The following is a 15389-nucleotide window of genomic DNA, read 5'->3' as shown; positions in this document are numbered from 1 at the left end:
AGTGGAAAGACAAAGGGGAGCCGTAGTGGAGGGCTACGGAGTAATTTCGAGCCCCTGGGTATCTAACGTTCCCTGACATCGCGCAGCACACGGACGCCTCTTCGTTTTGCCTCAATTTATCGAAAAGATGAAACAGCTGATGAGCTGCGCTCAAATTTCGCATTAGGAAGTAACATAATCGTGGGCATTTTTTCTTTGTGCCTACGATCTCTGCAATCACGGAACACAGCGCGCCGCGAATGGGACAAAAATGCACCAGTACACCAGCTATCTGCACGCCACGACACAAAGCTGTTTGCCTACGGTAAGGCTTGTTTTCCCCTTGGTGCCTGATTGCCATTTGCATGCAGTCAGGCTATGAGCTCCTCTCGTGACGTGGTTACACGTATTTGCGTCGCTAGTACGGCAAACTTGCGCGTCCAGTTCCTCCAAGGCAACACGCGAGATAATGTGGCATGCGGCCTTTCCTTTCCGAGATCGCCTGCTGATGACTGCGGGAATCGCTTGGAATGCCCCAATTACAGAACCGCGGCGCATTGATTATTCCGCCGGGCTGGAATATGGAAATGCACACACTACTGTTATATTTATTACGGGATTCTCAAGGAGATGTTCGTCTATTCGATACATCCAGCTTCAGATGTTTTGTTTCTTATATCACATGCATGGGTTTGGTCATAACAGCCGACCCATATATAGGTGTGACAACACGTACAGCTGGCATGTCTTTGCATTGCAGTAATGGCAGTCATGCTTTTTGCATTTTTGAAATATCACTCTAATATTAGTTTTCAGGAAGATTAAAGGTGGTTATTTTGTGTGTCAAAAAACCATATCTGAATGACATATTTTGTTGCAGCAAAACTATCAACATTTCTATGTTAAAGGTCAGGCTTTCATTGAAAGACCCATGCTTGTTCAATATATGAGAGTGAGACAGCATATATCTTTTCACCTTGCATCTTTTATTTCTATTTGGATGAACTACAAAGGGTGTACATCGTGTGCCTTGGGACTGAAGATACAAGTAGTGCAAATCAGTGTATCTGCTTACAGATTGGGTTCCTTCAAAGAAGTACTCATATGCATGGAGAAAAACTAATTGCAAATGAATTTAAAAGCCACTATGCATAAATTATCATCCTTAAACATCACAACTTGCTAGATCAGTTTGTCATGCATGCTCAGTGCCCTAACTATCAAGCAACAATTTTTCCGGTTAGCCAGTGTGTGATACATCTGTCGAATGAATAATATATAGCTCCAGAAATGTTTTGCTTGACAGCTATAACTTTCATGTGCTATTCAACTGTATAAGTAAACAAAAGGTTTACAATAACTGGTTTAGCTCATCAACAATGTCATTATACAGCATTACTTTAGTTAGTTGCTCATTTCAGCAGGCCATGGTTGCCATCTCTGACACTTCATGCCTGTATGGGTGCCAAACATCAAACACTTGCAGTTTTCAACCCACCTTGTATCTTGAATTTTGGAAATGTAATTTTACACCTCACAGAAACAATTTTTTAAAATAGTGTAGTGAAATTGAGGGTGCTTTCATCCAATTTTGGGGCTTCTCGTTTACATTAAATGCATATACTGAAACACAGTGTCATATATTATCACACTTGAGACAATGATGCCAGTTGTTCACTTAATTAAGATTTAAATCTTTATCACGAAACAACACACATCTGTCAATATTATTATTTTACTTATAAGGACACACAACTGATTTTACCACCAAATCTTTCAGCTATCTAACCTTTATCATGCACCTATATAGACCTCAGCACACAAGCCTCTTTGCACTTCAATGACAATGCACTATCATATCTGGAAGCTTTTTAACACCGTGATAGCAGGTTCTGAATGGCTATTGTTAGAATTGCTGCTCATTAATGCTGGCAAACATGCAGTTGCATTTTTGTTTGCAGTTTGGCTTTTTGTCCATCTGTTGTACGCTCTACAAAAATTCTGCAAGCACCTTTTCATGTCATACACCAGGCTAAATAGTACAAAGTTACTATGGTGTCCTTGTTTACCAAAATACTTCACACTGTGTTTACTTTTTTATCACCTTCAACAGTTACATCCAAGGCACTGTCCCTATTTGATACTTCAGCTAACTAGAGCACAAACAGGTACATATACGACTTATATACAAATGCTGTTATGTACAGAGTATCCCACTCGGGGTTCACAGTGGACTGAACTGAGAATATAAACAGTCGGACTTCACTCGAATGCACTTCACTTTAGTGGCTATAAACTAACCACGCCGATGTGGCATTGTGGTTCTGAACACCCTAGCCAGTCACAGGTGAATATACTGCACTCTAGCAAACTATTAAGGATAAATGCTTAGCTGCATTATATTGCAAGCCTCTAAATATACACTCAGGCAATTCAAATGGTGCATTGATGGCCAACCAAAACCAGCGGGGCTAGAAACGAAGCATTTGAAATGCAAGTTCTTTATCCGATGGCGGCGATTACTAACATGCATATTCACATTTCATTACTGTTTCTGCCCTTCAGTATTTAAAAAAAAGAAATCAACTGCAAAGGGGCCGCATCTTCATATCTGACCATAACTTCTTGTCACTCCCTCAGTGCAAGCTAGGTAACCATGTAATATTGCATAAAAATTATAGGGCACCTCATAATAATTATATACGATGTGATGACATGACAATACAATAGTATTGAGTCTTTTCCTTGCTTTTAAGTGTTTTTCAGAAATTTCATTGTCATGCTTAAGTCATTTTCCTTTTTTTTTGAGTCGTCTTTGGTCATCCATCTTTAGGCTCTTCCCATGGTGGCCGCCTTCCAGCTTCTCCCCTAGCAGACTGGAAGGGAGACTTCCCACCTGACACATTTGGCAGGTGTCAAAATGACGCGATACTGACTGCCACCTTTTTTCCAGTATGAGGCGTCTAATATTGACATATTAATGAGAATGCAAAGCAAGTTGTCATTTAGATAGCATAGTGCCCATGCTTATTGCCTGTTCTCGGAGTAAAGTGTAAATGGATTTGGCATGTCATTTTGTACTAATAAGGAATACGTACACATGTATAGAAACACACACAGTATAGATACGTCACAAAGATGAGTGACACCAATATTTGAACATTCTCTGCTTGGGCAAGTTCTGTGTTTACAAGCCACTGTTGGAAGTTCATTCAAGTGATGTACTACTGTTCAAGGAAATGCATACAAAACTGGACAAAAAAGAATACAAAAAGAAAGGTGATAATTGTCACACAAATGAAAATGCAGAGATTTATATACGAGGAATACATATGTAGACCATTATAATGTCACTTCGTTGGTCACAGCATTTTCCGATACAATAGTCAATAAACAATGCATTCTGATTTCCATCTGTGCCAGTACAAGTAGAATGTAAAAATAAAACATTTGTCTGTGAGTGGTTCGTGAATACTAAATATGCCTAAAACAATTAATGAAAGTGATCAAAAAATAATATTTATAGCATGTGTCATTTTACCCCTGTTTATTTGATGAGCACAGAGATAACATTTATAAAAGGAACTAGTTTGCAAGACTGTACTATACAATAGGATGTAAAGACAGAGCATTGTAAATCTGAAATGCTGCCTGCAAACAAAAATGTTGCAGCTGTCTTTAACTGGACAGAATGTTTACAATTGCTACTTGAGCTAGAGACCAGTTTTTACCCACAAATTATCTCTATCTCAGTATCTATAGATATCATAATTACCCGGAGCATCCATTTCTAATCTCTTAGTCAGATACAAGACATCTTCTGTCACAGTCTACAGCCAATTCATTACATCCATGTCTCCACTTTAAGTTGGCTGACTTTAAGTTTAGAACTTTTTTCTCTTCTTACAAGCATTACTTGGAAAACAGAAGGGGTGTTGAACATTTTCTTGCCCACGTTTGGTATAACAGGCATAAATAAATCTTGACACAACAGTGAACAAAAACAAAATGCTCTGTGCTGTCCTTACACAATCATGTGCACATTACATGAGTTCGTGACAAATTTTCCATGCTATATACAGCTTTTATACATATGCTTCACGGGACAACAGTGATGAAGAGCAAAACATAATTCTGACATTTACTTTCCTACGACAATGGGAATCTGTCTGTGAAGATATCTTGACACTTAATTAGTTGAGCAATCAAATAAAATGCCTTGCAGTACTGAATTTGCATTACTTTTGGATTTAAATGGCAATCAGATGTTGTTGCTGAAAATTAATGCTAAACGTGTAAGTGGCAAAAGCATGTGATATTCAAATATGAAATGTCCAAGTTTTAAGCATTGGTGCCTCGCTGATTGTCTCCTCTTAGCGATAGACGTAAAGCAAGCAACATATGTGTCTCTCTACAGTTTGTATCTGCTCTATCAATTGCCGATGCAGAGTGGAGATTCATCCGTGGAATGGCAGATATGTTCAGCACTTGAGAGGATTTGTTGAACTGCTGTCCTGTGTCACGACAACGTGCAATTCAATCACAGTATTATGCAAGAAGAGCATCTAGAGGAAAATCTAAAACAGCACAAATCTTATTATCAGCAAAGAATAAAAAATGTGAGAGCACTATTTAAACTGACCCATCCATAAAGTGTCCCACTGCAACCTTGGGTTTTTGCCCACACAGAGGAATGTAACCCTCTTTCCAACTGGTTCGTCAAGATACCAGCATCTAAACTCTTACTGGCGTAAGCAGTGTTTGAGCTTTTATCACTGCTTCACGGCAGCAATTGATGGCAGCGTCGCATACTTTGCCACGTAATCACAACTTTCCATGCGAGCCGCGAGCGTGCGCCGCGCGATTTCCTAGCTAACTGACACAATCTACTCGCCAACACTACAGTATCACAATGACAACTGGAAATCTGGCAAGACGTTACACTGTGGAACTAACTAGGTGGCATAACAACAACAGCAATGTGGCTATTCTCTGGATTTATTCCAATTACCCCTTTGTAATTTAGGACTATCGCAACACAGTCACAATGCAGATTTCCTGCATTGCTACTTCCAGAGTAATTTTTAAGTGCTGAGTGCAAACAAATGTCTTCATTGACTAACTGAATTAAATTTACGCCATTACCTTTGCTCTTGCTACCAACAATTTCTGTCCCTGCATTAACTGCAATGGAAGACCGGCTTTAGTCAAGGTAACATACCCAGGGGCAGGGAAGCACAGTATGTAAAGTTTTAATAAATTAAGGAAGCAAGTTCAGCAAATTAGATCACCATATTGTCTCTGGTGCAACCATTTTCCTTGCCACGTGCCCTTTGCGAGAGCTATGTGTGAGGTAATAGCCTGCAGTATACTGTTACAGTACCGCTGTGCTTCAGTCAAGTAATAGCGGCCTTTTGTTTGCGCTCACATTACAACATGGCGTGGCAATGACAAGGAACAATGTTGTTGTGTCGCAGACCTTAACATGGCTGAACTCTTTGGTTGTTGTAATCAATGGCTACCGTAGCGATGGACTGCATTCATTGATTTTTGTAGTGTTGTTTGAAAATAGCGGCGTTCTCCTGCTAACCCCCCTGTCATGAACTACGACAGAAACAAAAGTGTCCTGGATCCTACTACACTAACCACAAGACAGGGTAGTCTAAAACCATCAACAACAATCGATCGGCGTTGTTGTTGTCTATGGCGGCAGCGAGTGATCTGAACGCCTTCTGCTGCACCTTGGGGCGAGTGGCCCTTGGTTTTAAGCAAACGCGTTGCTTCTTCGGAAGGACTGGAACGGGCGCGAACCGGTGTTTTGTTGTTGGTTTTGTATCCATTAAACGTGTTTGGCGAATTTGAAGGGGACGAAAAGAAAGACAAGGGTGGCGAAGAGAAAATAGAAAGAGAATAAGGTGAAGGGAAGACAGCGGGTTCTCGCCGAACCAACAGGCAAAGAAACAAGCCGCTGTCAAGTTTCGCCAAACCGGTTCTCGACCCCGCCTTTCCGCACGTTGTTGTGTTGTCGCAAACAAGTCAACTGAGGTTCAGACCAAGATACTGGTGGTGTGGTGACTGTGATCAGGACTTTTCCTGGAGCAGCACTCGGACTATGTTGGTGGGCGGCTCTAAGGCCAAGCTTTCATCCGAGGTGGGGCTGCCTTCCTGGACTTTGCGTGGTACGACCTGTGGGGTCACGCCTTTCTTGATGCGCTGCAAAAGGAACAGCAAAGACAGAAGAATACAATGCAGCAACTTGCTTCGTTTTCATTGTCCTTTGTACAGGACACCAAACTAGGCTACAAGATGATTTGACTCAAGTTGACTGTGCTTAACGAAGCTAGTGCTACTCCAAACCCTTTGCATTGACATATTTAAGATGCCTTGGAGTTGAAGTCTTCTAGACATATTTTTCAAACTTCTGTAGACTCTCTATGCTGGCTTAATAGCAGCTATACTGCTTGAAATGCATATGTGTCCTAAGCTGTGAGCTCCCTGCAAAAGAATTAGAGCACATAGCAACAAAGTCTGCTGAATTCGAAGAATCCTTCTACATCGCTGTCATTGCATTATCTGTCACATATTCACCAAGAAACAACGGTATCCAATTACTGTTCTTAGCAAAAATAATTATCTGGCTCTTTCTGGCTGTTTAACATCTGTCCTGCTGCAAAAAAGAACATTCATGACTGCAGAAAGTTGAAATGTGCCCCCCCCCCCTCTCGATTCAAACCTGCCATTAAATTAATTGTGATGTAATACAGCAAAATCCGCCAGTGACGAAGTCATCTGCATTTAATTTTCTGGTCGCTTCTAGCTTGCACAAAGCTGTTTTTGACAGGAAAGGCTGTTTTGCTGTTATGATGGCATACTCAACCAATACACGCCTACTTATATCTATTCTTTGTTGTATGTGTGTCATTAAGAACTATGAATTTAAAAGTCACAAAAAAAAATAGCTCTAGAAGCTACAAACTTACATAGTGTGCGAGCTCAGTTTTGTTACTCTTGTCATGTCCTAACTGCTTTCCCAAATATTGCAACTCAAAAGGTCTTTCAATGAACATTCATCTCATTGCTTCAAATAAGATATGCTGCAAAGCTGCTAGTTGGTGCAGGCCACAAGTTTTTTGCTAGTTGTCAGGCTCGAATTAAACCATACTGATACACTACACTGATAGAGGAGCGTGCTTCCATAAAGCTGTACCTCTTCTTTCCATATAGGCGGAGTACTAACAACATAACTTTGCCCCATATGGGCAGAAATTCTAGAAACAAGTAAAGGAATAAAAAAAAGTAAGCAATTTCAAACAGAATGTCAGCTCGCTACGTGCAGACATTTGTGCCTGAGAACTCGCATAGTGAGCCTGAGTGTTGACTACATCAGCACATATCCAAATGCACCTATGACAATGTCTGTTTCCACATGCACTTTGTGCACCTAAATATTTATGCCCGCCTTTTCTTGCAGCGCAGGGAAGCACAGACCAGTTATACATTTGCACACACCTCAAGGAGGGTTCCCGAGCTGTTCCAGAGGTAGTAGATGGCATAGGTTGGAATCCAGATGATGGAAGCCAGCGCCATCCCCCAGCCGATCATTTCTCCCCACCAGGGGTAAACATAGTGGTCCGAGTACATCACAGGCTCAGGCACAGCTATGAAGAACACCAGCATACCCTGCAAATGATCGAGAGTTTAACTATACTTAACATCGTCTGGTTAGTGATTCTAAAACTGCTGTACAGCGAGTAGTAAGAAACTGCAGAGCTCCAGTGTTATATAGTTTCACTTTACCGTGTAGCACTTGATAATGCAACAAGAAAGAGCCTCCTGCTCCTTGAGTGAACATAATTTGACCCAGTAATTATGCACCATTTTCATGCTTGCACCTATTATATTATGCTAGCGCAACTCAACAAAATCGGAGCATATAAATATACAACAATACTCATAATAACCAGCACCCCAGTTTTGTAGCGGTTTTATGCAAAAAGGAACTCTGCGTGTAATGACGGTTTTATTTTGCATACGAGATATTCAGATTAAATTAAGCACTTGAAGATTACTCTCTGGGGGTATGGATCATCCATACAAGGAATTTCTAGTAATTAAACTTGACATTATATTATTGACTACGCTGTTTGAGAGACCTAACTTAATTTGGTGCCTATATAATGTGAAATAGCTGAATTCTCTGTCTTCCTCGTAGGAAAGCTCACTCGACTATATAAGGGCTTTCTAAACAAAGTAATGGCGAACGCGGCCTACACACTGCACATACCTTGTAAGTGATTTTTTATATCCAAAACATACTGCAGTCAACTGAGTAGATATCTGATTTCATGCACTTAAAAGGCCGTCACCAAAATAAATGAAGTGAGGGCATGTGATCTCTAGTGAAACGGTCAAGCTGTATCCTTGGCCAAGTACATTTTTAAAAATTTCTTATACTTCATATTGAAAAAAAATTAAGCTGGACATAACCTACCACATCACAGTTACTACAGAGTAGGAGTAGGCTTGTTTTTGTATCCTGGTCTCTATACTAGAGGCTTTTTCAATGCTGGCAAGAAGCTCTTCCGCATATCTTAGAGATGGGTTCCTCAATATACCTTAGGGCTGAACTACGCTGCTGACGTTGTGCTCTAATGAGACAAAAAACAGATGTGAACTTAGGTGGCACCCGTTCAGGATAAATCCAGCTACTACAGCCAAAACCAGTTGCAGAAACTTAATTTACAGGTTGTAAAATGTTTTGCTACAAATGAAGAGTCATGTTCTTCAAAGGAGCATAGACATCAAATTTTGGTGGCATTTTTCTTCTGTTTAACAATGCATATGACATTTCTGTATGTGGATTCCCACGTGGTTTGTAATCGAATTTTCTTCATTCACCAGTTTCAGTTTCGGTTTCAGCAGCCAAGAGATGGCTACGACATTGCAGTCATGTCTAGGTTATACGCAGCATGAAAAAGCAACAATTTAATCGTTGATCCAACTTGTTATGATTCCTGATCATGACGGAGGCTTGCATTAGCGTCGCAGTGAATTAAAATGACAGAGGAAGGACTATATCGCCGATTTTTCATTTCTCACATGACCTTGAATGACTTTGACGCCAAACTGAAACCAAAACAGGTGAGAAAAGAAATTTGACTGTAAATTATTTAGCAGTCGTAGGCGAATAATCACATCGCGGCCCATGTACAGTAATGTCTTACGCATTGTTAAAAAAGCATAAAACTTGAAACCACAAATTTGATGTCCATACTCATTTAAGTTAGCAGCTATAAAATTTTAGAAAATTTACAGTATCCTAACTTGCATGCACACCTCTCCTCAGAAATTTTACAGGAGGACATCCACTTTGGCAACAACATTATCATAAAAGCCAAGTTCACTACAAAGATTAAAGACGAATCCAAAGCTCTTCAAATCAGAATTTCTGTTTCTTTAAGGCATGAGAATTGTTTCATTATTGTATCAAATATGCTCGTTCAACTGAGTGATTTTATATCAGCCAAGCATGTTGCTTGGATCCTCATGGACAAGTTAACTAAAATGCATTTCGGTTCGTTATTTTTTAAAATAGCCTTAGTTATGAGTGTAAGCCTCCTCTGCGTATCTCCCGTCGTTGCATCACTGCTTCTTTGCAGTGGACAATGACAGAGCAACAAATGACAGGAGCTTGTTTAGTTACTCTTCTCAGCACCTTAGCAACATAATTAAGCCAGAGGCACAAGACTAAATAACAGCATTTACTTAATTGTTCACGGCTTTCATACTTTGCAGAAAATAAAGATAACACTTCAAAACACAGGTATGTTTTGCTGTGTTAGTACGATGCACACAAACTCTGGGTACTTTGTGTGAAGAGACTGTGATGCTTCACGTTCACTGCTGAACGTAAAAATGCACACTCACCACAATCACGCACGGAGCTGCGAAGAGCCAGCAAAAGAAGAAGTACTTGTTTGGCGTGAAGCCTACCATGTCCTTGATGTTGGCGTAGATCCTTTTCGCACCTGCAAGATTGACAGTCACGTGTGTGGGTGCCAGCTCACGAGGCTTGAGAAAGAGTGCGAAAGATGACTGCCAAAGGGCAGCACCGGCCTACCATAAATCCAGGCAAAGCCGATAATCTCGAACAAGACGACAGTCAGCAGTGAGACACCGCTAGCTGAGAAGAAGTCCATCAACTGGAAGATGTACATGCCTCCCTGAAAATGTTCACAAGGAAAATGAATGCATTAAACTAGGCTGCGCCGCTGATAATCAATTACAATGTATACATAGTGCTGTTTGTTTGTTTTATCTTTGTTAATTTGGGTGCAAAAAACTGGGAGCATTTCTTTTATTTCGGGGTAAAAAAAAGGTTGCTCAAATAAAAGTTCCAAAATTTGGATTTAACTGCTTTTTTTTTACAGCAAACATAACTATCCACACTGATTTCTGTATGCGGCATAAAATTGGCTACTTTTTAAAATACTTTTTAAACAATCTAATGAGATTTACGTTGTAAGAAACTCTGACTGTAAGCTACTTTCATAGGTTCTCACAAATTGCAAACTTTTGATCGTGTAGGTTACCCATGGCCATAAATTTTGCGTCTGTGACCTGCCCGTTATGTATGTACAAAAAGTTAAAATCAATTCAACATCATAGCAGCGATTTTAAATGCATGGAAGCCTTGTAGTAAGATGTAATTCATGGGCATAGTCATGATCGCACTAATGCCTGACGTCGATACTCACAGTACGGCCTGTCACTTCTGAATCATACTTAGCAAACTTATCCTTGGATTGAGCCTCATTCTAGACGACAAAATTAAAAGTTCGAGATCAACTGATAACTGAAAACACCTCTCAAACATAAGTACAAGACATTCGCTAGTCTTCTATGCGGGTCCTTCAAACTTGTCCACTGTCTAACTATACTTTCTGTAATGTTTGGTGAGAATCAATGGTTGACCCGATTTTTTAGATATCTACTTGAGGTACAAGTATTGGATGAAACCATGGTTTCACCCAAAGGCAAATAGTCCCCAATACAGGCATGCCTAATTAATATGTGCAGTTTGGATGAAAAAAGGTCAAAGTGTGTTATGCGTGACTTCCTTTCTACTCAATCTTACCCTCTTCAGGTGAGGAAAGACCATGCAACTCCTATATGCTCCACTTTATGCACAGCCTAGAGCAGTGTTGCAGCTTGAACTTTCCTCCTCTCCACTTACACTTTCCATAATAATTCAATGTTATCATGACACTTATACCTGCTCGCTGCACAGCTAGCTGAAAGTCACATATCCACAAAGAATGCTAAAATCAGCTGTTGCGTTTGGACAGGAGAAATTTTTCCAGGTGGATATGCCAATTTTACAAATTCACAGTGACATACATAGAAATATCAGCATATACCTGCCACCGTCACATGAATACTACTATAATGTGTCTATAACTGTGCCTATAACTGTGCCTATAACTGTGTAGCGGTTGCCGTACAGGATCATTACTGTTGCAGAATTGCTACTGCACATTATTACACATATGCACGCTATCACACATACCTGGGTGACCAGGGGAAGGCCCAGCAGAAACTGGATGACGACGACGCTCAGGGTGAAGAGGCGCCGGTAAGGTCTCAGCGTAGAGGCAAACTCGTCGACGAGTCCCGTGACAAGTGCCTCGACCGTGCAAAACTGGCTGTCTATACCCAGCACAATGAGCATGAGGAAAAAGAGCACTGCCCAGACCGGTGCAAAGGGTAACTGCACCACCATCTCGGGGTAGGCCAGGAAAGCCAGTCCTGGGCCTGCACAGGGTACAATTGGGAATTATGAGTGGAAGCAGAGCAGTTTAGTTAAATGCACACTTGACTGATGAGAAAAACCTGGGCACAGATGTAGTCGTAGCAGAGAATTCTGGTATGTTTAGTGCAGCATCAATTCTATTTAATGATTGTGGTAATCAGAATGTCCAAGAAAGCATGCATCTTCATTATATTTTTGCAGTTAATATTTTTGTCATGCAAATATGAAAGCAGGAGTCGTGCTTTATCTAAGCTCCCTTTTAAAGCTTAATTTTGCATTTTGACACAAGCCTATAAATGTTATGAATCTGCAAATTCAGCCTTGTATGCATTTTTGTATGCATTTCTTTGCGCCTCATTAAATTTTCTGCCTGTCCTTATAATCTAGTTACACTGCAATAATGAATAAACTAGCTAAATTCTCTTCGTGTCCACTTTAATAATTAAACACAGCCCCCTTGTGTGACGTATTATTAATTAATCAAAGTGAGAAGTTGTGATAGCATGAGATAATTGTTTTTTTTTTTTTTTTTTGCCCAAAGAAGAAAGTGCCTCAGCTGATTCGCTTGAAAGAAGTTTCAACATACCCCTTATTCTGTTACATTCATAGAGGAAAGGAAAAGGTAGGAAAGATCGAACTACAGCTAGTCTTTGCAAGGCAATATCAGTGCAAAATATTTCCCTTGTTATTGTTCTGAGTCACGCAACAAAGCTTTGCTGAGATGCTGCCATACCGAGTGTCATCTAGACACAGAAACAAATTTCTAGAAATGAGATGTAGACACGAGCTCACTATTGTACTGACAATACCATACACCACCATGACATGGTCATGCACTGTGCAAAACTTTATCTAATGACTTAACCATAAGGAACATTAAGTAATGCTTCTTTTTATTCTCTCCTTTCCAGCATGATTTTGACCTTCGTATACACTGTAGTAGTATTTCTCGGGTAATACTCTAATCTATTGAATAATTGCATGAACAAATTTATACCATATTCCACTCAAAAATAGTGAGATATGCTTTTCGTTTGAAAGAAAAAGAAAACAAAAACTATGGCTAGCGGTTGGATAGTTTAGAGGCCAATGGCAAGTGAAATGTTCAAGCAATATATTATCTAATACATGTCCAGCAACAGAATGCCAAAGATATCTAGCCTTACTTGTCGGACTTAGAGCATTCGTCGGACTTAGAGCAAGAATTATGCATGTGGAAAAGCTGTTGCTATGCATTTTCTGCTAATGTTCGGGTGTCAATAATGAAAAAATAGTGCAGACAGATTAGTACTCTTGTTTTGCAATAATTAGCATGATGTGTAATTTCATTCCTTCACATAACATTACGAGCAAAATATGAACCCCATAATGACCAAAACAATTTCGCACTTCCCTCTATCGAACGAGTGGACTTAGCTGCATGTTCAAGATACAATGCCTAAAGACTGTGAGCAAAGTAGTCTTCTGCACCAGCCTACCTGATCGTGCAACCTCCGAGACATCCTTGCCTTGGAGGTGAGCCATGTGACCTAGAACTGAGAATATGACCAGTCCAGCAAAGAGACTTGTGCCACTGCAGATGGAGCACACTATCATGGAATCCCTGCAAGCAACAAACACAAACTCAGGAATGTTCTGTGCAAACTACAATGTTTTTATGCTGTGTGCTGCAGTTATGATATACAGTGTTTGAATTCCGAAACCACACAATAAGTATCTCCCTTCCTCTCGGTATTGCCAGGCAGTCAAACAAACAACAAAGTCCTCGTCTGGTATAGTAGTATAAACAGTTTCACTGAATTCAAGCGTTCGATAAGAACAAATATGGCTAGCATTTGACCTATATATCTTCGAATGTGCTCCCAAGAGTTATTGCAATGCTAACAGCTCCCATTAAGGTGATTTCTAATATAAAGCCTCGTGAGTCGAGAAATACAAGTACTGCAATCATTGCCTCAGCTTTTGGCCACAAATGCGTGTGGCCATGAGCACCAACCTGTAAAAGTTGTGGTTGTATTTGTTGTAGCTGCCGAGTGCAACGTTCGCACCAATGCCGATGCCGTACGAGAACAACACCTGCGTCCCAGCAGTGATCCAGACCTGCAGACAAGGGTGACATGCCAAAAAATTGAACTGTCAGCCCTTGTTGTCATCGTCACGCAAGAGTTCATCACACTCAAACAAAGGAGTCCCACATTGTCAATGAAGTGCACTCAAGACAACGAAGAGAAAAAAGAAAAAAAAAATGAAAAGGTAAACACTTTGCTTTTGCAACAATGCCACAGCTGCCTTAGCTTGACAATATGAGAGTTAAATTTAGCTTGCGCTCATTTAGGACATGCTGTGTAAATGTGAATTGTGAATGGATGTTAATTCTGTGCCTAATGAGCACGTACTGTGATTTCTCTGGAAGCTAAGTGATGTAAAGGCTATTAGTGTTGCATTTGGACGCACATTGTTCGACTTTTCTTATGACCTTTAGGGCTCTGCAGTGCTGCTTTGTTTTCAGTTAAATATTCGTGTGCTGCTAGTTTCTTCATAAACGTTTTCAAAACTCTCTGCTGTGGCATAACAACAAAACACTAACACAGCAGAAGCCAAAAAAAGTGACGCACATGGTGGGCCATGCCCTATTTATATACCGTACCAATCCAAAACATCATGTCAAGAAATAGTGTTATCAAATTCTATCTGTTTTAATGTTGCTGTGCCTCGATAGTAATATTAAACTTGCATACATCATCAAGCATGAAAAGAAGTGTGACCAGACTTCTCCACGTCTACCAGCAATGAAGTAAAACAGCTTAGCATACCCTTGGATCTTTTAGCTTGCTCCAATCAGGCCGCAGGTAGTAGAGCAGTCCTTCAGAAGCCCCCTCCAGTGTGACTCCACGAATGAACAAGATGAAAAGGATGAGGTATGGGAACAGCGCTGTGCACCAAATGATCTGGAATATACAAAGCCAACACAGAATACCTGTGAGGTATGAAAGCTTGCGCTTGGTTCTGCATTTTGCAATAACATTTTGTGGTCACATTCTCATCAGCCTTGTTTGCGTTGCACTTCTGCTGCAGCACATGCGCTTTATCTAAGTTCTGAGCTTTCCAGGTTAAGATACATGCAGTCCACCAACTGAAGTCGGTGGGCTGCAAACAAATTCATCACCAAGAGATTCCAGCCATTGCCTTAGCTAGCCTGCCATACTGGCATCTGAGTGAGGCTCAATGTCAGAACTTAGGCTGGCTTTTCATGCACTATTTAATTGGATCACCAACTATAAAGAAACCAACCTGTGCATGGGCTCACCCCCACTCTGTTCTCTAGCTTTGTGACTATTTTCTATCTCTTCTTTGGGAGCCAGCATAGAGAATCAATTGAGCATCAGCCTTTCGACCAAGGTCTAACCCTCGCCCTTCCTCTTTCAATTCTTTCCCTCTAATCAAAGATAAATTAAAAATTAGATTTAAAGACAGGAAAGGCACATTATTAACTGTCTCACGTCTTAATGGACACTCCAGGAGCGATTAGAATTAGATTTAATGGTGGAGTAAATGCGGCAAACGGACAGAGGTGTTGTGGAGGTTCTCGATAAGTTCT

The 15389-nt window shown here is 40.5% G+C and overlaps 1 protein-coding gene across 2 annotated transcripts in view; it reads right to left on the bottom strand.

Moving 5' to 3' along the window:
- Nucleotides 1-944: 944 nt before the first annotated feature.
- LOC146209172 (sodium- and chloride-dependent GABA transporter 1-like) overlaps nucleotides 945-15389 on the bottom strand; it is a 52057-nt gene continuing 37612 nt past the window's right edge. For both annotated transcript variants that reach the window (XM_084596788.1, XM_084596793.1), the window contains exons 5-12: nucleotides 14605-14739; nucleotides 13788-13891; nucleotides 13270-13394; nucleotides 11549-11793; nucleotides 10100-10202; nucleotides 9907-10007; nucleotides 7489-7659; nucleotides 945-6192 (exon numbers count right to left, since the gene is read on the bottom strand). In XM_084596788.1, the coding sequence (XP_084452914.1) occupies nucleotides 6061-6192; nucleotides 7489-7659; nucleotides 9907-10007; nucleotides 10100-10202; nucleotides 11549-11793; nucleotides 13270-13394; nucleotides 13788-13891; nucleotides 14605-14739 (1116 nt within the window). In that variant the 3' untranslated portion in view covers nucleotides 945-6060. The remainder of the gene's footprint in view (nucleotides 6193-7488; nucleotides 7660-9906; nucleotides 10008-10099; nucleotides 10203-11548; nucleotides 11794-13269; nucleotides 13395-13787; nucleotides 13892-14604; nucleotides 14740-15389) is intronic.

Source organism: Amblyomma maculatum, chromosome 1 (genome assembly GCF_055883805.1).
Source record: "Amblyomma maculatum isolate TAMU_Amacu chromosome 1, ASM5588380v1, whole genome shotgun sequence".
Lineage (NCBI taxonomy): Eukaryota > Metazoa > Arthropoda > Arachnida > Ixodida > Ixodidae > Amblyomma > Amblyomma maculatum.
Note: the sequence above shows the minus strand (reverse complement) of the source record. Positions and strands in the feature narration are given on the sequence as shown.